Source organism: Triticum aestivum, chromosome 1A (genome assembly GCF_018294505.1).
Source record: "Triticum aestivum cultivar Chinese Spring chromosome 1A, IWGSC CS RefSeq v2.1, whole genome shotgun sequence".
NCBI lineage: Eukaryota > Viridiplantae > Streptophyta > Magnoliopsida > Poales > Poaceae > Triticum > Triticum aestivum.
The window spans coordinates 541,627,583-541,651,717 of record NC_057794.1 but is presented as its reverse complement, the minus strand read 5'-3'; the positions used below and the strand labels follow the sequence as shown (position 1 = coordinate 541,651,717).

At 44.4% G+C, this 24,135-nt stretch overlaps 1 protein-coding gene across 1 annotated transcript; it reads right to left on the bottom strand.

The window, feature by feature from the left end:
- Positions 1-12,336: 12,336 nt before the first annotated feature.
- LOC123180104 (respiratory burst oxidase homolog protein C-like) lies at positions 12,337-23,909 on the bottom strand. Its single transcript, XM_044592067.1, has 9 exons — positions 23,379-23,909; positions 23,142-23,298; positions 19,321-19,369; positions 17,064-17,177; positions 16,557-16,921; positions 16,371-16,473; positions 14,842-14,918; positions 12,732-13,216; positions 12,337-12,600 (listed from the first exon to the last, which is right to left on the bottom strand). Exons 1-9 carry the CDS (start codon positions 23,872-23,874, stop codon positions 12,491-12,493), a joined length of 1,956 nt encoding a protein of 651 aa, XP_044448002.1. The 5' UTR covers positions 23,875-23,909; the 3' UTR covers positions 12,337-12,490.
- Positions 23,910-24,135: the final 226 nt, after the last annotated feature.

The following is a 24,135-nucleotide window of genomic DNA, read 5'->3' as shown; positions in this document are numbered from 1 at the left end:
AGCATGTCTTCATTGCATCTACCTCAACAGTTTCCAGGCTTTCCTCTGTATTTCTGCCCATGTGGCCATGTAGGCAGAACTACTCAACAATCCCATCAGGGCATACTGAATGCCCATGGAAAATTAGACATGATGAAACTATCCTAGTTCCAGTGTTGAGATACCTATTGTTTTTCATCATTCTGATCAAGTTACCCATGCAGCCCTTTGTACCTAAGCATCTTCATCTAAATGTTCCAGATCTGACTGTAGGAGAAGAGCTAGAAATTATACATCGGTATGTGACGTTTTTCATTTTAGTCTTGGATGGACTCTCTTTAGGCTGTTGGAAACACATACTAGTTTTGGATGGCCATAAATTCATTCATGCAAGATGCATCAGCCACAAAAAGGAACAAGAGGAATATTTTACTCAAGAAATATGAGCATGCCAAGTTTCTTTTTCAGAGGGTGCTATGCTGAAAAGACAATCTATATTTCAAATGCTCACCTCTTGGATTCCTTGCCCCATACCCCCTTCCTGCGTTCCCTATTCCCATCGCGAACTCGTGAAGGATAGGGAGGGGGAGGCAGGTCAGGACTGGACTGCTCCTTGTCCCTCAACTCAGTCAGCCGAGCACTCATCCTCTTCTTTACTGGAAGCGCAGGCTTTGTTGAAGCTGGTTTCATTTCATCTTCGATTGCATTTATAACAACCTTCACATCCTTGCCATCAAATAGAAATGTGTCTTCGAGGAGGACCAAATTCTTCAAAGAGCGAAGTAGCCCTGTTTAGCAAATAAAATATGAGAAAAATTACATATGATTGGTTGGTTTATTTTCAATTTGAATAAACTAGAACATATTTCTTACTTTCAGATGTTTTCACAGAGAGTGAATTATTCACTGCATGCTGGAGTAGTTCAATTCGCATGACAATATCTTTTCTTTGAGGAATTTGTACTTTAACTTGTTTAATCAAAATCTTCAAATCTGTTATTGCTTTGGGGAAATCAGATTCTACTGAAAATAAAAACAGAGTGGATCAGGCACAAAATATCTATGAACAGATGAAGAAACTACCCTATAAACAAATGAAGAAGAAAATACACCAAGCTAGACCTTCGTTCCAGTTACCATCTAGTCCGGCTTATACAAGAAAGAACAGCGGACCAGCTGACATGTAGGAATAGTCAGCTCTAGCAAATATGAAGCTTGAGGACAAGCTGCTTCTCTGAGAAGGGGAGTAATGTTGTGTCATCTTAAGAGTCCAGTTGTCTCTTACATGGACCCATCTTAGTCCAGAAGTATCCAGGGTGTGTGGAATTACTTTTCAGTGAACAGTAACTGACCTAAAGGGTCTATATAAGGATGTATCCTCGTAAGGAGGGCAAGTAATGAAATACCGTATTCCCTACCCCTGCTTCTCTTTTACCTCCCTAATTCTCCCATCCTTTCCCCACTAGTCGCAGGGAGGTAAAAGAGAAGCAGGGAAACATGCATTAATGATGGGCATAATCTATAGGGAGGTAAAAGAGAAGCAGGGAGCACCAAACAAATAGGGAAACCAGAGTGGGAGCACCAAACAGATTTGCTGATCATGGTTTGTTTTAGCGAAAAAGAGAACCGAGATTGCGAAACATGCATTAGTGATGGGCATAATCTATATGCCATAGAAGTAATTGCATCAACATGTTCAAGTACCTTTTTTCTTGGGATCAAATTTAATGTCAGCAGGTACCATGTGCGTTTCTTCAAGCAATTTCAGCAATTTCTGTTTTTTACCCAAGTACATCTTCTTCTGTTTGGCAACCATAGAAGCCTCCAAGGTGTTAATCTCTTCAGTTGCCTGTATACAACGCAAGTTTTTTTCAGATCATCAGCTGGACCCATATAAATGAAACCATGGGTCCACAAGATTCAGTTATCGCAGAAAAATAACAAATCAAGAAATAAACAGTGTTTGCTACAGATCAGGCCTTGCAACAGCATAGCGCCTATGAAACACATTTATACACCTTAGAAGAAGGTCTACAATGCAAGTTTATACGACAAAAAATAAAACTGGCCACAGCGCCTATGGAACACATTCATACACCTTAGAAGAAGGTGTACAATGCAGGTTTATATGACAAAAAATATTACTGGGCACAGCACCTATGAAACACATTCATACACCTTAGAAGAAGGTGTACAATGCAGGTTTATATGACCAAAAATAAAACTAGGCACAGCGCCTATGAAACACATTCAAACAGCTTAGAACAAGGTGTAGAAGCAAGTTTATATGACCAAAAATAAAACTGGGCATGAATAAACATAAAAAAGCTACCAAGATCTTACTTTACTGATAAGTTCCATGGAAAGTGACTTCTCCTTGGTCAATTCATTTGCGGATTCAGCATCTATGCAAGCAAAAGTTTCGGCAAACTCCAAGATATTTTCTGGAGCAGTATTGTGGAACTTCCACAGGTATCGAAGCTTTAACCCCAAGGCTTGAAGCTGCCATTCATAAAATTAACAAAACCATGAGTTAAGAGCATGAGTGTAAACAGAAATTTATGCTTGTTTAGTTGATACTCAATTGGTCTTCTTGACCGTAGTAATTATCGCTTACTCCCTCACCATTTCTCCTCTGTTATATCACAAATTTGCAACCCAAGCCTCAATTAGTATGCAAGCTGTGCCACAACCCTGTTACAAACATAACACATTGCAGGTTCGCACCAATTCACAAGGGAACGCTGCTACACACACACACACACACACACACACACACACACACACACTGCTACACACACACACACACATAATTTCTGGACGATATACACACACACACATTGTGATGAGACAACGCAATGCTGGAATCCGAGGCTGCGGTAGCTGAGTGTATCTCGTTCTGCCGACAATACAATGCTCCTCCTCTTTATATACGCACAACCGCGGCTGCGCATACACTCTCTCGAATATCTCTCCTTGCCTTCACTGCCTCTCTACTCTGTCTAAGTCTAGAAGAATAGACAGAAGGAAATACTTGGTAGCTACTTTCACTCATGATTTTGGCCGATTTAGAGTTGGTTTTCGAAGATGGTGAAGTTGAAGAAAAGATAGATTAAGGTAAGATCTATCCATTTTTGTTGGTTTTGTTTGCATGCATGATGTTTTAGTTCTGTTTGATTAGTTCCTAAGTGTGTACTCTATGTTGTTTTAGGCATTATTTCAGCACTTGGAGGAGTCATTTGGAGTTTCTGGAGTAGGATTTGCCGTGCTAAGTGAAGTACGAAGGGGGAGATCAAGGTATGAGCTTTGCAATACATGGATTTTTTTGTGATGCACGGTGGTAATTAGTTAGTCATTTAGCTCGTCATTAGCTATGTGATGTTAGTGCTTAGAGGTTCGGAAAAAATTCAAACGACGGATACAACATTTAAACTATTTTTTTGATAAGAGTAGGTTGAAGATGTTGTATCAATGTTAGTTGCATACATTTGTATTGACATGCGAGAAGCTCTTAATACGGTAATTAAGAAAAAATTACACTGTAATTGTTCATTGCATGTGGTATGATATTTCATGTGGTATGTTTATTAATAAGTCTATGGTTAGGAAATCGTAGGTCTACTTTGTTATGTCACAATAATCTAAATTTTATATGTTAAGATTAGGTGGTAATGTACTTAATGATAAATGTAATTAGGTAAAATAATTCATCTTAGTAGCAAACAAGGAGGAGATGACGTGATTGAAGAAATTGTGTTACCATCTTCGCTATCCCTTTTGAGATGATGACCACATACATGCAAGTGTTATTTTCATACTTTTGATAGCAGAAAGAAAAATCCGTGTGTAATATTGATGTTCATGTGATAATAGGTTGACTCTGTTCATATTTTACTGGTGACGGATATTTATTCGAACTATTTGGACGCTTAATTGCATTTGCAAGCACATCCATATTGGACCTAAGGTATAAAATGACGCCGTAATTTTGTTAATATTTTTTATATTGATGTACTGTCATGCCGCTGCAAATATTATTATTTGTAAATAAATGAAATTTATCGCATGATATGAAAAACATTATATCATGCCGGAAGAAATTAGATATTTTACTCATATGATATTTGAATGTTATTATCGTAATATTATGTTTAGTGGTTGTTTGGATAGCGAGTACTTACCCTCAGTTTTGTCATAACCTGTTGTAAGGAAATTATGTAGAAAACCATATTTTACGAAAAGTCGTTTTTCCAGAAGCTAAGTTTTTGCATGTTACGAGAACTATTTTAGGATATTTTTGGGGTAGTTAGAGAAAAGCAAACAGAGTTTTAGTTTGTTACGCTCATAGACAAATTTGAGAAAAATAGATCTTTAAATACCCGTTAACCAAACAACCCCTTAAAGTCTAAGCAAATGATTCTAAAAACAAACCGAATATTTATAACGAAAATACGGTTATTATTTTAGTCATAAGATATGTAAATGTTGTCATCGTTACTAAATGTTCAGTTACTAATTATTTGAAATGTAAACATGTATGTTGGTTAGGTACTATGGAAAATTTAGTAGTGTACTATGGGAACGTCTTACGCGACGGTCCATGCGGGGTGGATGTGTCCTTCTGTGAGTCGACTACAGTAGTGGTGAGAGACATGGTCAACGTGGGTTACGCAGCTGTTAGAAGGTGCATCCGAGCGGTGTTTGGCCCAGTGATGCAGGAAAAAAAATGACAATGGAGGCCTTCGTCGTTGACGGAGGAAATGATGGGACAGTTGCCCGTTGGGGTTTGCGGCCTGTCACAGGTGATCGATCGTGGGGGTCGTACATGAGGTTTGCAAGCAATCCCAATAACTCAATGTATGGTCAGCCGATGGTGTATGTGGAGTTCATTTCAGTCACTGATGTTGCCGGATGCAGTAGCAGGGGTGGTGAGGTCGAGTTGGCCATCACATCAGCCCCTAGCATCGGCCCATCGGAACCGACGGGCGGCCAGCCTGTGTATGACACAGGATATTGGTCGGCGGCCGTTGACATGAGCGAACACGTGGAGGGATTGCCGGAGGCGCTAGATGATGATGATCATTCTTCTGCGTCTTTGGAGTCAAGCGGAGAAGAAGATGTTCCTCCTCAGAGGGCGGTCGCGGCGGCACTGCAACCTGGGTTTTTACAGGATATGAGCATCACCAACGAATTTCACTCTGCTTCTGGCCTAGGAGCGGGAAGCCTGGAGGTTGGGCAAGTTTTCCCAGATAAGAAGTCTGCTTACCAGGCAATGGGTAGCTATGCAATCGGCATCCACGCCAGCATAGAGTGAAGCAGTCTGATAAAAAAGAGTTGAAGGTCATATGCATCCACACCGCGAAAGGTTGCCGCGGAAGAGTTCTCGCTAGACTGAAGCCTGGGGTATGTCAGTCATGGCATATCACAAAAATAGTGGAGCATACCTGTGAGCAAACTGGGACTCTTTCAGATCACTGCAATGTGACAGCAAAATTTGTGGCACAGACGATGGAAACAATTGTGCAGGGAAGTCTCAACATTAGTTTTAGGGCTCTGCAAAAAGATGCAGAGGATCTAATTGGATTCCCTGTTAGCTACAGCAAGGCTAGGCATGCGAAGGAAAATATATTCAAGAACTTGTATGGTACCTATGAGGAGGCATATTCTTATGCCCCTAGAATGCTTCATCAAATAGCAAGTGCTAATAGGGGGACTCAAGTTTGGCGGAGAGAACGTCCAAACCCAATGAACCCGGGTGAGCTAATCCTGGACCGCTTATTCTGGGCATTCGCCCAGACTATACAAGCCTTCAGGCACTGTCGCCCGGTATTATCTGTTGATGGTACCTTTCTCACTGGAAAGTACAAGGGCACACTATTGGTGGCGATTGCAGTGGATGCAAATAATCAGCTTCTTCCTATTGCATATGCATTGGTCGAGAGCGAGAACAAAGATAGCTGGTTGTGGTTCCTGATCTGCGTGAAGATTGGTGTCGTGAAAGAGCGTAAAGGTGTTTGCATCATTTCTGATCGCAACACTGGATTATTAAGCGCTCTTGAAATAATTAAGGCGTCGGAAGAAGAGTGGGGCTGGCCCGATCTAGAGGGAAGGTGGTGCATGAGGCATTTGGGAGCAAACTTTTACTCCAAATTCAAAAACAAGGATTGGTTCAAGTTATTCAAGAGGATGTGCATGCAAAAAACTGTAGCCAAAATGAATGCGATATGGGCAGGTATCAATGGTGAGATCGACCGCGCGGCCTTGCCGCAGAGAGAAGACCGGAGGGGTCGTAGGACGGCCATAAATTTGAGCCAGTGGATCACCGAGAATTGCCCTCATTTGGAGAAGTGGGCACAAGCTCACGACACCGGGGCTCGGTATGGAATAATGACCAGCAACATGTCAGAGGTGTACAATGGTGTTCTTAAAGGGGTGCGAGCACTGCCTATCACAGCCCTAATTGAAGAAACTTGGAACCGGACCCTGTCATACTTTGCAGACAGGGTCACCGTCGCCAAAGCACAAGTTGAATTGAACAAGCCATGGTCCGAGAAGATGCAAAGACATCTGGACGAGAAAGCAAAGAAGTCCCAAAGTCATGGCTGCAGGAAAGTGGACGCACTTAGGAATAAGTGGGAGGTCAATGTACGAGCCAAGTACGTTAAGGGTCACCACAGAGGATCAAAAAAGCAAGCTGTCACCCTTGGCTCAACCTCCTGTGAGTGCACTTGTAACAAGCCCAAGCTTGAGGGCTACCCTTGCAGTCATGTGCTCCGGGCGACTGCTGTTCAAAAAATCAGCGTCGAGCCATACATATCGCCGTACTTTAACATGTACAATCTGTACAACACTTGGAACGGTGAGTTCTGGGCTTGGGGCATTGATATGAACTACAAAATGTTGTGGCCAGATGGGCCGAAATGGGTTCCGAACACCGACTTGATGAGAACCGCAAAGAGACGACGTCAGTCTAGGCGTCATCGCAATGACATGGACCATAGCCAGATGGGAGAACCAAGGCGATGCCGCGTTTGCAGGTGTCCTGGACATTCATGCAAAGACTGCCCGTATCGAGCCAACAACAACGCATGATGTTGATATATATGTACTCGCCATGTCTATTTATATTTGTACTCGTTATGTGTACTTATATTGAATTTAAATTCATTCTCTTTGTATTATTGTACTCCTGATGTTAACTTCAGATAATTAATGTAAATCGTATCTCTTTGTATTTTTTAAGTTAATTTAGATTTGCATTTGTATTTCTGTCTTCCTCGTAATTTATATTTGTATGTTTGTGTGCAGGTTATGGGTGAAGTGCCAGTGCTTTTGCAGGGGCCCCATGACGTCGGGCACCGTTGCCACCTATTTTTGAAACCAAATACTAAGCATGATTATCGGCCTTTCAGACTTCGAACCATAAAGAAAACATGGCCAATACACAATCATTTCCTTGCTCACCTTGACGCTTATGGACTACAAGGTTTTGCTAGGCTCACATCATGCGACGACCAAGTACGTTCGGACCCATCCCTTTTGACATCCCTCGTTGACCGGTGGAGACCTGAAACCCACACCTTTCACTTCCGTTTTGGGGAGCTTGCACCTACACTGAAAGATGTTTCTATGATCACTGCTCTACCAATTAGAGGTGAGCCGGTAGTCTCTCCACGAGTGTCTCCATCTTGGGCATTAGATATAGCAGCCCGTCTTGGGATGGAAATGCCAGAATCACAACGTTCTGGTAACCCTCGGGGCATCCCACTCGTCTGGCTTCGTGATAACTTTCTTAATTTATCTATCTTCGCCAATGAGGAGACGAGAAAAAGACATCTGTTTGCATATTTGTTGTGGCTCCTCGGGAATCTATTTCCAAATTCACATGGGGACGTTGTTGTCCCTGGTCTCATCTACATTGCAGAGAATATGGTAGATGAACCTTTACCCGAGCAGCCAAAATACAGCTTCGGTTCTGCCATGCTATCTCATACATACAGAGGCTTGTGCGATGCCACGCAAAAAACCTCTTTCGCACAAAAAGCTCCATTACTTTGTGTCGCCTATGAGTTTCTACAGTTGTGGTCCTGGGAATACCTCCCTGTAGGACGACCTCGTATAGTACAACCCATATACCCATATGACTTTGGCGAGGGTGCTAGCGCAACTATGGCCACCAGGTGGACAAAGACAACTTTTTTAGGTCCATCATTTCATAATCATTGGAACTAAATAACATCCAAATATTGTTCAGCTTGAAAATGTCAACGAAGTAGGGCAGATGGCTACGGATAGCATGCCGGCCCAGGGCCCATATCGCAAGACATTCCAGAAACTTTTGCAACAATTCGTGGCAAAGAAGTTCAGATGCGGTAGAGGCGACGATGTTGCCACTGGAGCATACATGCCGGTAGCGAGGTCAGCCAGACCGAGTGCGGCACCGTCGTCCAGACCGAGCGAGGCACGTACGAGCCATGAGCAATGGGGGGAGGGTCCGAGTACTAGAACGACATTGCCACGACATGACTCATCTCTGCCACTGCATCGCTCTTCTTCGATGCAGCTTCGTCAGGGGCAAACATCTCAGGACCATGGCACGGGCTTGGATTCGATGCCCGAGCAGTTTCTTTCCCCTAACCCATATGCGTACACAGGATATGATGCATACACCCAAGGTGAGGGATCTCAGCCGTTTCTCTCCACGCGAGGGATCCCCATGCCCGAGGAGACTCGTGTACCAGATTTAAACCAGCACCAAGTACAATGGCCAGACAGTATAGGAGAGGGATATGCTCAGGTAGTCATGTTTACATTTCAATGCATTTACAATGATATCATATATTATCCTCTAACAGTTTGTTTAAAATGTTTCTATGTGCAGGACACACCTGATGTTAATTGGGGCGATGAGAACACCCAACGCGGCGTCAACACAGGCCTCCGAGGAGCATCACATGATCATGGCGTCAACACAGACCTCCGGGGAGCATCACATGATCTTGGCGACACGGTTACATCATTAGTTACAGAGTTCTTCAGAGGGGATGTTATTGGCCCATCTTTTATCCCCCCGGAGTCACAACCATACGCCTACAATTACGCTTCAGGTTCGCAACAAGGATTCGCGACTCCACCACCTACGCAGGACTCACAGACACATGAAGCCGAAGTGGAGTACGGCCGCGGTCTTCGTGTGACCCGGCCACCTAATCGCTTGTCGCCTTCCGGTCGTAAGGAAAGGCCAGGTGGTCGTCGTTAAGTAGGGTGATTCATCTATGCACGTGCGCGACCCATTGTATCTATATATGTGTGTATCAGACTTTTCGATTTGAACATCTATGTTTGCTGAAATAAAAATGCACCAGTCAACGCTTTCCCTCCATATGGTCCGCCACCCGTTTCCCGCCAACCCCTTCCCGCCATATCTTCCCGCCACTCGTTTCCCGCCATATGTTCCCGCCAACCCTTTCCCGCCATACTGCACTCGTTCTTTCCCGCCATTTTCTCCTCTCTACCTATAAAACCCCATTCAGACGGAGGTGGATAAGCATTCGAGTGTAGTGTAGTCGAGATGTCCCATTATCCTTTCGATCGTAGTTTTCACCCTGGGATGAGCAGGACTCTTCTGAGGCTAGCTACCGATTTCAGGATGGACAGTAGGATAGTTCCATGGGACGAACTCACCGGTAGTGACACCATAATGAATGAGTTGGCTCACCAATTACGTAGGTCTGGGTGGCCTGAAAGGACCTATGAGGAGGTACGTAAAGAACTTCTTAGGTTGCATGCAAGGTGGAAGAATGTAGTGGAGCCGAAGAGTGAAACTTTCAGAAGGACTGCAGAAATGCATCCATTTTTATGGACTGAGGAGAGCGAGGATGAAGATGATATCTTCATGCCGCCGCTTCCGGGTGCTGCATCATCAAAGGGCAAGAGTTCTGCATCGTCTAAGGGCAAGAGTACTGCATCCTCGAAGAGCAAGAGTTCTGCATCGTCCAAGGGTAAGAGTTCTACATCCTCGAAGGGCAAGAGTTCTGCATCGATGGAGGATGACGATGATGCCTTCATGTAGTTTTATTCCAGTTCTACCGTTTAATTCGGATGTACTTGCATTATTAGTTTGTACTCTGTTATTGTAGGGCATTATGTTCTATCTTAATTTTATTTTGTAGTTGTTGCACGATGTTCGATATTAGTGGAGGGAAAGAAAATGCCACTACTTTATTCTTAAACTATATTTTTTTTCCATTACGACACGGCACAACTGAAAATAAGATACATTATAGGAATATACCTACATTTAACTCCTGAAATAAAGCTACATTAAAGTGCAGAAATAAAGATACAAATGATTGCGGAATTTTAAATACTACCACAGGAATCTACTGAGTCCAGCGTGGATATTTTCCTTTTCCATCGCCAGCTTCTTCTGCTGCCTTGGCCTGACGAGCCCTTTCTTTCTTTCTCTGCCTCTCTGCCTCACGAGCCTCCTTTCGCTGTCGTTCCTGCTCCTCCATGCGACGAGCCTCTTCCCTATTTTTCTTTCCCATTTCCTCAAAAAAACGGTGTTGCTCCGCATAGTATTCTTTTAACTCTCTCTCTTGCTCTGCTTTCTCCTCAGCTTCCGCCTTCTCGCGTCGCTCTTCCGCAAATAAACTATTCCACGCACGGAGACTTCTTTCACGAATCTCAGTCACTGCCCAAGCCGGCTTCTCCGTGTCAATCCAATGATAGTACATGCACAGAGGCGGAGGAGACTACAACAAGAAACAAGAATGTTACTAAAGAATCAATGAAAATACCAACAATATCTATTCGTGATGGTTAAAGCATACCGGAGGCTTGTCGTACTCTGAAATAGCTACGGCAGGATCTTCCTCATAATTGGCGCACATGAAAAACTTCATGCCCAACCAATCTGAAAAATCCGTCACCTCCTTCACCTTGCAAAGATCGCCACACCAACATCGCAGGACTGCCACCCCAGGAGGCAAACTTGCGTTCTTCATTTTCCTCGGCCTAATGCTTTGATCCGAGCAAGGCAAACTCATACCGACTGAAAAAAATTGTGTTATACACTTTGCGCAGTGGCGATTTCAAGGATGGCTGGACGAGAGCCTCGGTGTCTCCTTTTATAAGCCCAGACGATAAATAATGGCGAGAAAATTAAGCAGTAAATTTTAGGATCCCTGTAGTGTCGGCGCAATAGCTTCCCGCAGTATTGGATTCCCGCAGCGAGTGACTGATGCCGTCGCATCCTCTCAAGCAATAGCCAGAGCGATTCTCACAGTGCGGTCCTATCCGCTGAGGCAAAAGAAGCTAAAGCAAGACTGTTTCTTGGGCGAAAGAAGCATCAGCGTGCATTTTCCCGCTCGTGGGAATCACCGCCGTCAGGGTCGCTGTTGCACACGGGAATCAGCGCGTAGGAAAATCAGCGCTGTCCAAATTAGCGCCGTCAGGTCGCTGTCATAGAAATCAGCGCCGTTGAAATCAGCGCCGTCAGGGCTGTCGGGTCGCATGCGCGCTGCCGCCTCACCCGGTGGCGGCCGGGCCCGCGCCTCGCTTCCCGTGAAGATGCTGCTGTCGGCCTGGGCGCGGCATGGGCAGCAGCGGCCGCCTCAGCCAGTGGCGGCGTGGCCCACCTGGCCTCACCCGTTCCGTTGCACTGTGCCGAATCCGTTGTGCACCGCGCGGCCGCCTCCTGCGGTGGCGACGGGGCCCGCCGCCTCCTGGTGTGATGGCAGGTGCCACGTGTCGCCTGCCGCACCTGCCGCCACTAGTCAGGGGGTCCTTTTTGACGTTTTTATCTGCAGATAGTCCTTTTTGACAATAGCGTTCGGCAGGGGGTCCTTTTGGACAAAAAATCCCGAGCGAGCAGGAACCGAAGTCGTCACACACGAGGTATTTGTCATAATGCCAAAGAGAGAAAAGAGATACACTTCAGGCTGATCCGATTACATTCGAATGTCACAGCAGACCAATTGCATACCAATAATGTGGCCGTGCGTTCCTCTAAAAAAAAATAAAAATTTAATAAGTAGCTAAAAATGCAATAAAGTTCTATATGAAAAAAAATCCATGTTAAAAATCATTAGCAGAGTATTTATTTGGCTAATGATGGTTTTCTAGTGCAAAATTCCCAACCTTGAAAAAAATCGAACAAGACACCAAAATTACAAGTACGCCAAAAAAAAAAATCACAACTGAAGTTTTTGGATAGTTATGTCAACCAACTCGTAAATTTAAATTCTAAATAAGGTTAGGAGAAATCTAGAAACTCATAAAATTTTCATTCATTTGAAAAATCTAGCCAAAAGCAGGAAAATCAGTCATATTTATTTAAATAAATAACTTTGTTTAACATTTCAATATTTTTAATACATCACAAAAATCTTGTCTTAATTGAATTGAAATACATCATACATTATTGGATGGCGAAGTATAAAAATAACATGCTTCCACTTTCCCACACAAAAAAGAGAAACTTCTTATGGCTGAGTTATCTGCATAACTAGAAGTTCGCATTATAAAACTCAAACTTTGTGCTTGTCTTTCTCGAGAAATTATGGGCAAGCTCGCTCAGCTCTTTTGTCAGCACCGGCGTGCCACAGTAGAATACTCCTGTGAGATCCAAGAACCGGAGTTAGCGCTAACTCGTAACGATATGTGCTAATGTGCGAAAAAAAATGATGTTTATTGAATACTCTTGGTGTTCAATGCGCACAAAGTATGTATTTAGTTTTGATACTGACCAACGCGTTGTTCACGGTGCCTGAGGGCGATACGCTCATAGACATCCCACCAGTTTGGTCGGCCGAAGTGGGTCTTGACGCGAGCACCAGAGACCATGTCGATGTCGTGCTTGGCGTGGTTAAGGGACTGGAGCAAGGAGATGAGCGCGGACCGGGTGTCGCCCTCCTCGTAGATGCTGCTATAGTAGTTATGAAGCTCGATGACACCCTCGTCCCCTGTCTCCACCATCTCGTCCATGAATCCACGGAACCACTCAAAGGAGCCTTGCTCCCGGGTGATCCAGTAGAAGTAGGCACGACAAGTTTGAGTGGTCCTAGATTCGCCATCCCTGCAGTTGGGTTGCTTCATGTTGTTGACGATGTCCTTGACGAGGGAGATCATGGGTGCGGCACCAACGCCGGTCCCCACTAGTAGGACGGTGTCATACTTCTTGTAGTCCTGCGTCGGCGCACTATATGGCCCGTCGATCACCACCTTCGGAAAGCTGCAACCGAAACATAATTTTCCACATCACGTTTACTTTCAACAATTAAGCTAGTCATTAATTTTGAAGATTCATTTAGGGTAGAACATTAATGACATCTGTTTTCTCAAAGATTCGTTGAGGGAAAACATATTCCCTCACTTCATCTATAATAGATTCCCACTGAATCTTGCCTTAAGTCAAACTGTTTTAGCCTTTTAGGTTGTTTTAAGTTTGCTCAACTTTACAATGGAATATATTAACATTTATATAATTCATAATAAATACATCACATAGTAAAAACACATGTGTTCGTAGTTCTAGTGATATTGATTCAGCACTGTACTTGGTAATATTTTTTCTTAAACACTGTGAAACTTAAAAGGGGGCGACTATGTGCTAGGTGACCAGAAGTTATCATCCAACAATGATAATTGCACAAATTATCCTAGTATTAAAACCAAAAACAAAAAAATCCTAAGGAAGAATGAATTAAGGGAATGGGTATTGCCCTAAAAAGAACGAAAATAAAAACATATGAGAATAAAAACTTGCATACATATTGCACAGAAATTACACTTTTTTCACTATATATAGTAACAAGCATATACTAGTGCAACTTCTGGACAGACGATACAATTAGGACACACATTTCATTGAACTTGCGTGTATCTTCAAGATTGATCGTTTTTATCTTATGCCCATAGTACGCGCGCACACACACCCGAGCAAGCCGAAGATGAATTACATCTCTTATTGGTATTGCGCGTGACACACTCACACAAGCGTGCACGCATGGTAGGTAGGCGCACACAAATACGAGCATACACGTACATCACCAGCACGCATGCACACACATGCGCAACACACATAGGCACACAGATGCAAAGATAAGAGACTAAAATATATTGTACTCCCTCCGTTTTTTTAGTCTGCATATAAGATTTGGTCAAAGTCAAACTTTGTAAAATTTAACCAACTTTATAGAAAAAAATATTAACATCTACAATACTAAAGCTATATGATATGAAAGTTTATTTCATGATGCATCTAACAATATTGATTTCATATTGTTAATCTTAATCTTTTTTTTATAAACTTAGTCAAAGTTAAGAAAGTTTGACTTTGACCAAATATTATATGCAGACTAAAAAGAAATGGAGGAAGTATCATATATAAGGAAATGGAAGCAAACACACAAAAGTAAGGTGGGGTGTGACTGAACTGAAAAAAAAAACATGGCCCAATAATAGCAAAAGCGAGCTTAAAATACTTTGAGTAGTTTTTTTTTTGCGAGATCAAAAGGGTTTTATTCCAGCATGGTAGAGCTACAATCCTTAGACAAAATATCCTTAATATATGGGGGTCCTCTGTCGAGCCACACAGCCATAGCCCACTCAGAGCGACTATACCTTGCCAGACAATCTGCAACACTATTTTGCGACCTATGAAGTTTCCGTGGAATAAACACCCTATCGATCATTAGGGTCTTAGTTAACAACGAGCCAGTTCTTATAAACCTCTTGAGATGGCTTCTAGATCCCATACAGCCAAAGCCAAAAAGATTAGCTTGGTGGTAATTGGTGTGACTAGTTAAAGGAAAGAAAAAAGGATGGGTTCTATGATGCATGTTATCAAATATGTACCTCGGATTCGATGAGCTGTCAAGGTCATACTCCACCCGGATCATCTCGCTCTTCTCCTTTGTTGGCGTCGGGCAAACCTGCGATTCATATGTCATCAAGCAACCGCGCACATATTAATTGTTGATTAGCATAAGACCAGGTTGAGAATGTACATGGTTTTGGAGCTTTTAGGGAATGAATGAATGGGGTCGATGTGATTAAGTGCATCTCCAACAGATTACTTAAACTCATTTGCTATCATAAAAACCGATATAATTTTCCAAAGCAGTGCCCCACTAGATAAACTAATAAGGGCATGACGAATGGTCCACCGTGGACAGGTGCCCCAGCTATCCACGTCGGCTCGGGTGGTCCGACATGAAGTATTGTGCTGCTTGCATAGTCTGGTTCTTGTAGAAGAGTTGGGCCTGACGAAAGAGGAAAAAGCAGAGAGACAACAAGAAAAGTATAGGCATGAAAGGGCTATGTACGGTGTGTGACCTTCAACCACGTTTGTGAATTGATTAAAAGATGGAGGGAGAGATTGAGTTTGGTCCTAGTAAGGCCGCTATGCGTTGGGTGTTACCGCTTCCTGGCCGGCTAGCCCCCAGGAGGCGATATTTCAATCCCTAGGGGCACCGAACGGCTGGAGATGCTCTAACACATTTATTCATTGGGAAATGCTGGGGCAACACCAAAATGATGCTTCCATGGTACATGTCCTAAGCGGTTTGTTATCCATGTAAATGTTAGTTAATATTTTAATTTTCTCTTTCATCTTATCTCAAAAAATGACCAGAACATCTATAATCGGACCTGTCAAATCTTCCCCAAATTTTCTGGCAGACAACCCAGTCACCGCCCGAATCGAAAAAGTCACCCAATCGGACCCAGCAAAGCCAACTCAAATATTTGGACTATTTGACACCCCTCAATCCCAGCTCATACGTGGGACGGATATGGAGAGGCTCGGATGCATCCATCACCTCAGATCCGACAAGCCGAACTCTCTTCAAATTGTCCCCAACCTAGTCAGACCAGCCCTCTTCCTCGTTTGCACCGCCCCTTCCTAGATCCGGTGCCACCCTAGCTCCTAGCTTCGCTGTTGTCCTCAACCCACAATGCTGCAACCGGAGGCTCCAACCCAAAGCTCCGTTGTCTTTGCCATCACGGACGCCGCCTTGTTATGTCCTACTACTTCGGACATATTACATCGCCCTTTATGTGTTCGAATGAAATGTTCAAGCTATTTTCCTTACTCTTTTGCTTATTTGTAGGTAAACAATGCATTCGCCTGATGATGACTATGGGAACAAGGACCTTGACATAATTCATATCGAAAGAGTTCGTTGGAATCGGACGACGAAGATGCTAAAATCATGATGATGAGCACCCAGGAAGAAATGAAAAAGCAAGAGGAGCAATGTTCTAAACATCTAGGGTTCGATAAAGGTAACAATCAAGTTCTAGATTCTTCTGATATTATCTCTACTACATTAGAGCTGTTTTTAGGTGACCAAATTTGTGCGGTCTCTTGGAGATGATCTAACCTTTAGGAAGACGTTGTGGAGTTCCTTGGCCCAGTCACCGACCGCCCTGATGTGGACGCTGACGTGCTCGTCCCGTGGCGCCGACGTGATGTAGAACGGGTGCCTACACGTTCGTTCATTCATCCATTAAATTTTGCTTCTGTTAATTAAGCAAGTCATCGGCCGGGGATGGCGTTGGCTGCTCACCACTGGGATCGTGAGACGGCAGGACATTTGAGGAAGATGTACTGTCCGCTCTTGTAACTGAACCCCTGCGGCTTGGAGAAGCGCATCGACATCGCGCTCGCAGGATCCGGGAACACGGCCACCTCCAGTATGGCCACTGACCGCGCGCTGCCCCGCAGCGGCCGCGCCATTCGCTCGCACGCGTACAGGGCTCGCCAGCGCCAGTTGCCCCCCAGGGAGTAGCTAGCACGCCTGTACCACCGCCGGAGTGGGCTGGGCTCCGCCGTCGTCGGGTGGAGGCGCATGCTCAGTTTGCTGCTGAGGGTTGTCCCGGTCGGCTTCGTACGGCTCGCCGTCTGCAGCAGGAGACTCTCCACCTCGAACAACTGTAAATCGATTCATCCCACGACATGATCAGTGACACGCCGATGCAGCACAGATGATTAATCTCATGTGGCAAGGGAATTGCGCCATTGTTGTTTGGATCAACATTAAGGCAACCGGAAACAACTACGTCTCAGTTACTACCTGGATGTAGCCGAGGTCGTCAGGGTCCAGTTCCTCCATCATGAGCCGGGCGTACTTTTGGGACTGTTGTGTGTCCATCGTTAGGTTGTTTGCATTCGCGCTCAGCATGATCATCTGCACACCAGAGCACAACAACAAAATAATATTAATATTTTTGGCACTTCTATTAATGCAAAATCTTAAACCATGAAATAAATATGCAATCTAAGTATATTCAGGAAACAAGAACGAATTAATGATTACTGGTTTGTCAGTACGTGTGGACTTGTAGGAAAATGACATGTCAAAGTCACGAGAACGTCCACCCTTGATGCCGCCTTCCAGCGACACCCGGGGGAATCCTAGCACTCCTGCTCCGGTCAACCCATTTTGAGTCGTAATGGCCGCTGCCACCGACTTATGAAGTACTCCCTTTGTAAATAAATATAAGAGCGTTTGATCACTAAAGTAGCCATCTAAACACTCATATATTTTTTTATGGAGGAAGTATATTGTAGTGGCAGCATGCCACACTCGAAAGGTAACAGGGCTGGCAATGGTCACGGCTCAGGCATGGGGACATCGGTTTCTCAGCTCAGCGAAGCGAGATACCGGGGCGGTGTACCTGGGATGAAATCACATTTGTGCATCTGACGTGGTCTCAGTTGGGTGGTGTGGTGGTCAACAAACCGTGGTATATGTAGCCATGAAACAGTGACACATGAGCTGGTCATACGGTGACGGTATACGGGGCGGATGTCCTTGAGGCCTGGCTCCATTGTCCATGACTGCGTGGTTGGTTTCATCCTCTTCGAATGCACATAGATAAATTTGTATATGGCTTTGGTGGCATGGATGTTGGGGTGGTAGCCATTGGTAATGGTTGTTAGGACAAGTGTATGGTTACGTTATGGCTTCGTGCATACGTGGTGGTGATTGTTGAGGCGTGAGGTGCTGCCATGAGGTGGTGTTAAGTGTTTGTGGGGGTGCACAGTGTGCAACGGGGTTGTGTTCTCATGGTCTGGGCATCCCTATGAAGCTCGGAGAGGGACTTTGTGCTATGGTTGAAAGCCTTTCATTGACTTTGGTCGGTGACGACAAATGATGGCATGCTTGGGCATTGTTTTTCTTCTTCTTATGGCATTGTGAAGCTCCATTCCTCCCTCGTCACGGGGTCCTATTGACTCTAGGTGAAAAACCAGACTCAGTTGGAGCAGGTGGCAATGACATTTATGTTGTCACCTTCTTGGGGTGACCGCCTTGGAGTGCTACACATTGGAGAGCCGACAATGTTTGTGGGTGTTGCACGTGATGCATTACTCGTAGGGCGACATGATGGGTTCTGTTAGAATGGTATGTTAGGACAACGATAGTGAGGGTTGGCGTGGCGGATATGGTTTGCACACGAGCGACTGTATTGTGTTACAAGGATTGTGATGGTTAGGGATGAAAATGGAGTGGAAACTTTCCGTTTTTCCGGAGGAAAAATGGAAACGAAGAGGAGATATGAAAACGGAAATAGAAATTTGCAAAACGAAAGTGGAAATGGAAATTTTTATGCGGAAATGGAAACAAAAAAAGAACGGTGTTTTCCGGTGGAACATGCATGGAAATGGAACTTTCTGTTTCCATAGACCAATAGCTGCTTTATAGCCCAACCACCAAAGAGAACACAATGACAGAATTAGTAGAATGGATCTAAGGCCCAATGTCTACTACCACACATGTACTCAGCTTGACCCTATACGCAATTGTTCGGTACTACTACAATACTACGCTAATTTGCTAACATAATGATATTATTTTGTAGCCATGTTAACAACTCATTAATTTTTTTATGTATTTCTCTATGATTCAAGGGGTTTTTAAGTTCCGATCAATGCCTATTTCTGTTTCCGTATCTGCTTTGTATTCGCTCCGTGTCTGTTTCCAGTAATATCTGTTTCCGTGTTCATTTCCGGGGTTTCTGTATTCGTTTCCGCTTCTGCAAAAAATTATGAAAACAAATATAATAGCACTCAGTTCCGTCCGTTTCCGCTCCGTTTTCATCCCTAGTGATGGTTTTGTGTTGTGCGCCATTCCGGCTTGAGCGGAGGGTGTCAGGCAACACTCCCTAATATTGGCATGTGTGTATGTTGTGCATGTGGCTTTATTGTCATGTGGGAAGGGAAATTTGTCATTTGATCTGGTTTCTCGCATAAACAGAGTTGTCATATGAGGTTTTTGGTCTGTTTCTCGGAGAGACCTAAATGCATGGGTGAGAGTGCGATGAATTTACCTCTTTGATGTCCTCCTCGAGGACTCTCCCGTCACCGTCCTTCTCAGTCCTATTAGTTAATTGCCAACAAAATACATAGTTAGTACATAAATTTGTTGTAGATGTTTACCCTTGTACAGTAGTAAGATAACTACTAGTTTAGTCCAGAATATCGGGTTACTGATGCACAAACAATACAAACCAGCCGAGCAGAGTGTGTGATACCAACATGCATGTCGGTGTGTTCTCAAACCATTTAGGAGGGATTTGCAATGGGCTATTTGACGAAATCACAATGCAGTTATACAATGGGTAGTGCTGGGAGATCGAATGTGCACCCTCCACCCACAAGGACTAAAGTGCAAACTTGTAACAAGATTTTCTTTTCAAATAACCCCTTGCGGACATGTTGGCATCACACACTCAGCTTGGCTAGTTTCTTTTTCTTTGTGCATCAGTGTCACTTACACAAGATTATGGACCAAACTGGTTGACTTCTAACTTAGATGTATTATAAACCGAACATTCACGTGTTTGCTATTCATCAGGTAACTCAAATCTATTTTTTTGTTCAGTCAAATATGAAAAAAACTCAGATGACGGGAATAACTTATGTTTTTCATGCACTAGGAATTTTTCTTCGTATTTTAGCTAATACCAATGCTACTAATTCATTTTTTCGTAGAATAACTTATGTTTTTTATTGTTTTTATTGTATGTGTTGTTTATTTAGAAGAAAACAAACCATGACTAACACACACATTTTCTTCATTAACCAACTGAAGGTCCACATATGGTTGTGAAAGGAAAGAGAAAGACAAATGAGTGGAGATAGTAGCCACATGACCAGTGGCAGATCCGAGATTTGAAAATTGGGTGTTAATTTTTTTTTGTGTGCTGCAATATCTAAAAGATTCATGTAGCTAGTAAGAACTTTTTTCCAAAGAATAATGACAGTATCCTACCATAAATAGTAAAAATGAAGATTATTTTCTACACAATCATAAAATATGTCATGGACAAAAGCAAGGCAACGTTAAAACCATAGTTCATGTAGGGTTGGTGATAGTAATAGGGTGCTAATGCAACATACGAGACGGTGAAAAAGCATCGATGGTAATTGGTCTTAAGGGAATCAAGATGTTTGTGATTATTGGACCGAAGATTTTAGACCAGATTATATGAATCGATATGATGTTTATTGCACAAACTACACAACTTTTTATACATGCATCTAGTTTAAATCATATATAAAAATTTCCTGCCAAAACATTTGGATGTACAGATGTACACCCTTGACCCCATGTGGATCCGCCCCTGCACATGACTCAAATGGATAAGAGCACCTACAACCGTAATACCCAAAAAACCGGCCCCCAAACACCTGCGGACGTGCCTGGGCTGTCTGCGGACAGTGACTAGACACCACACCAAAAAGGTCCGCCACAACCATGAAACCCAAACGTCATACTCAAAGACATATTACCTATGCAAATAAAATTCTACGTACTATGTAGATATGCTAAAGTACTCATCGATGGAGATCTAGACGATCTCTGTGCCCGGCACCGGGTACACGGGCAAGTGCTAAAGCTCTTGCGTCTGCAGAGGCTCCGGCACCTCACCCCCTCCGCCTCTGCATCCAGTTCAGCGAACAGCGCCTTCGTCATCGCATGTTCTCGCTAGATGAACAGCCGGTTGGCCTGGACGCGGGCCTTGTCCTAGATGGACTCGAGGATGGCAGTTTGCTCTGCCATCTCCATCACTTGGGCAGCCTCGTACTCCGCCTCCGCGTCCGCCATGGCGAAGCCCGCCGCCTCCTCCTCCATGGGCTCGGCTTCTGGCGGCTGCTCCCCCTCCTCCTCCTCCTCCTTCTCCTCCTCCTGCTCCTCCTCCTCCTCATCCTCTTGCAGCTCCGGCGAATTCGAAGGAAGGCCGGTGGTGAAATGAGTAGCCCGCCTCGCCTGGATCTGCTCCAGCAGCTACACCCTCTGCTTCGGAGTGAGCATGGCATATGTGGTGATTCGGCGCCTCGGCATTAGTAGAGGCTGACGTATTTGAAGTGTTCGGCGGCGGATGAGAGGAGAAAGAGGAAATGGGATGGATAGGGTTTGGCTGCCGTTCGGCTTAAATAACCAGCCTCCTCCCTCAGGCGGCATGCCGGAGCGGCGCCACATAGCGCGGAGCGGAGGAGGCGCCCGTCGGACCAGCGATCTCTCCGCGTCCCCGCGTGGGCCCTATCCCTCAGTCCTCGGGTGCGTCTGGGCCTCCCCAAATCCACCCCAGATATTGGCCGGATACGGGGAGTGTCGGTCAGTCCGAGCGTTTGGGCCGGCTATGGGGAGGCCTGCTGGGTGGCGTTTTCGCATCCGGGCACTGACTGGGCAGCCCGTCCGGGCGTTTGGAAGGGTATTGGGCTCCGGTTGTAGATGCTCTAAGTTATATGTTCAATGTTCTACTGTAATCATACTCATATTTAGAAAAATTGACATTGTATTGCAGTTATATTTGCATGCTCTATAATGGTGCAAGTTATGTGCATTTTTTATGCAAGTTTCCACTCGTTGTATTTTGTTTTGTCTCTATCGGAGTTTCCTGTATTTACTTCTGTTTCCTTGAGGGTAAAACTACTACATGAATTTCATCTATTATAAAAAATATTTTTTATCTTTTAGATGATATTTTTATTTCAATCATTATGTTTTTTGGGAGGATTTCAATCATTATGCTCTATATTATTGCATCTCATATGGGTGTGATAGTTCTATGGATACCGCACACATTGTTGCCGGAATGTTTTGCAATACATTTCATTGAGATTTGGTTTCATGGAACATGAAGACTGGGAGAAATAATATGAGAACTAAAACTGAAAATACATATGATTTATGATGTTTGATTATTGTATTGTTGTAAAATATTTATTGAATATGTTTCTAGAAAAATATTAAATATAAATAGCATAACATATTGGAGATTTTCATGCATGTTGACATGTTGAGGTGAACTTTTTCCTATACATGGCTGCATATGTTAAGGTGAATCTTTTCTTATACTGTTATACATATTGCATGATGAAGTGATATGCTTGCATCTTGAGAGAATAGGGTAGTGGGGCTAGCTAGAGTAGGGCATTTCGGAGACCGAGCTCCATGAAGCCCTTTATTTTGGAAAATTCAAATTTCATAAATTTCAGTTTCAAAAAATTATGAAAAATTTTATACATGTATGCAAGGATGTAAAGTGTACGTGTGAGAAATTTCAGGATGAAATTCCTTGAACCATGAGCTGCACAAAAAAACAAAATCAGGGAATTTAAAGATGAACAGTACATATGTTAATAAGCCTCAGATTTGTCTTTTTTGTGTAGCTCACATTTTTATGCATTTCTAGCCTGAACATTTGCACACATGTACATTATGTATATAGGTATATGTGTATTTATTTTCAGAATTTTTTGAAACTGAAAAGTTTGAATATTGAAGTTTTCAAATAAAGGCCTCTATGGAGCTCGGTCTCCGTTTGACATTTTCGGGCTAGCTACTTATATATATAAGATTAGCCCAGAGGCCAGAGACCACCATGTGCCTAGTGTCTATAATTGCTTAGTATACCAGGCCGAGAGAAAACAGTATATGGTGGTTTAGTATGTGCAGTTGATGTAAATATAAAGTGCCAACAGAAAAGGTGACTGAAACTTTCTATAATTTCAGGCAACTGCAATATAGATAGCCTCGAACATTCACGAAACCTTATGTGTACTAATCGTGCTTACTCCTTGTTGGTCAATTTAGGATAGCTAACAGAATTCTTGGGGGGGGGGGGGGTGCTAATTAGCTTACATATCCATGAAGATTTGCAGGCGGCCATCGAAGCTGCGGTCGGAAATTTGGTCCCAAAACTCGAGCAGCTCCGGCTTGCTGATGCTCTCTCCGGAGATGTGCCGACGCCTTGCCAGTGCGTCGAACAGCTCGCCGGCGAACGCGAGCTCCTTCGTCCCTGCATGAGACGTCATGAGCGATCGAATAGCTTCTTCTTACTAAGACGTCAGGATGAAGCGATGAGGGGAGGGTGTGTACCGATGCACTTGGCGAACTTGGACCGGTGGAGGAGGCCATCCTTGGCTTCTTCGTCGAAGCGCCTCTCAACGGCGGCCCAACCGGCGGAGGCGTCAACCCGGCTGAGGAACTTGAGCAAGTGCGCGGTGGCGGTCATGGACCTACCGACGCAGCTCGGGGCGCCTCCCTGTCCCTGCTTGCTTGATGCCGTGAGCCGCCGGAGCTCCTGCGGCGCCTGCTCGACCCGCGCCGAGGCGTCCCGGAGCACGCCGTGGCCGTACGAGGGCGGGCGCTTGGCCAGCGTCTCCTGTTTCACCACCACAATCGAGTCATCGTCCCTAAGGTCGAGGGTGATCTCGACCAAGGAGTCATCGTCGTCGTCGCTGCCATCGCGCGGCGCCTGCAACCCGTGCGACGCGGACACGGGCTCCACGAACCGCGGCCCCTGGTCTCTCTCGTCGCCGGCCTCCACGATGTCCCCCGCTGTTCCGCCGCCGGTCCCCTCACCGTTGCGCATGGCCGGAGATCGGGTCGCCTCGCCTCTAGCTCGTCCCCAAGAAGAAGTCAGCCAGCCAGCGGAAGCACGCACCCAGCCTCCCTGGAACACAGCTACTAGTAATTATTACCACGTGAGTAGCGATGAGAGCGGAAGTGGCGGGTGGGAGATGACAGTTTATACAAGTTCAAACAAGTAGCTTGCAGTGAACCGTGATTGCGTTCACGTCGTTGACATCTCTTCTTATACCCTTTGAAGGGAGAGGTATATTTTTCGTCCTGA

What these genes read in the sequence shown, in the direction of transcription:
- LOC123180104 (XM_044592067.1), bottom strand. Translation starts at nt 23,874, where the DNA reads ATGCGCAACGGTGAGGGGACCGGCGGCGGAACAGCGGGGGACATCGTG. An exon ending in TCCACAACGTCTTCCTAAAG is followed by an intron (nt 14,919 to 16,370) that starts GTTAGATCATCT and finishes TATGAATCGCAG; the next exon opens with GTTTGCCCGACGCCAACAAA. An exon ending in GACAGCTCATCGAATCCGAG is followed by an intron (nt 13,217 to 14,841) that starts GTACATATTTGA and finishes TTTCGGTTGCAG; the next exon opens with CTTTCCGAAGGTGGTGATCG.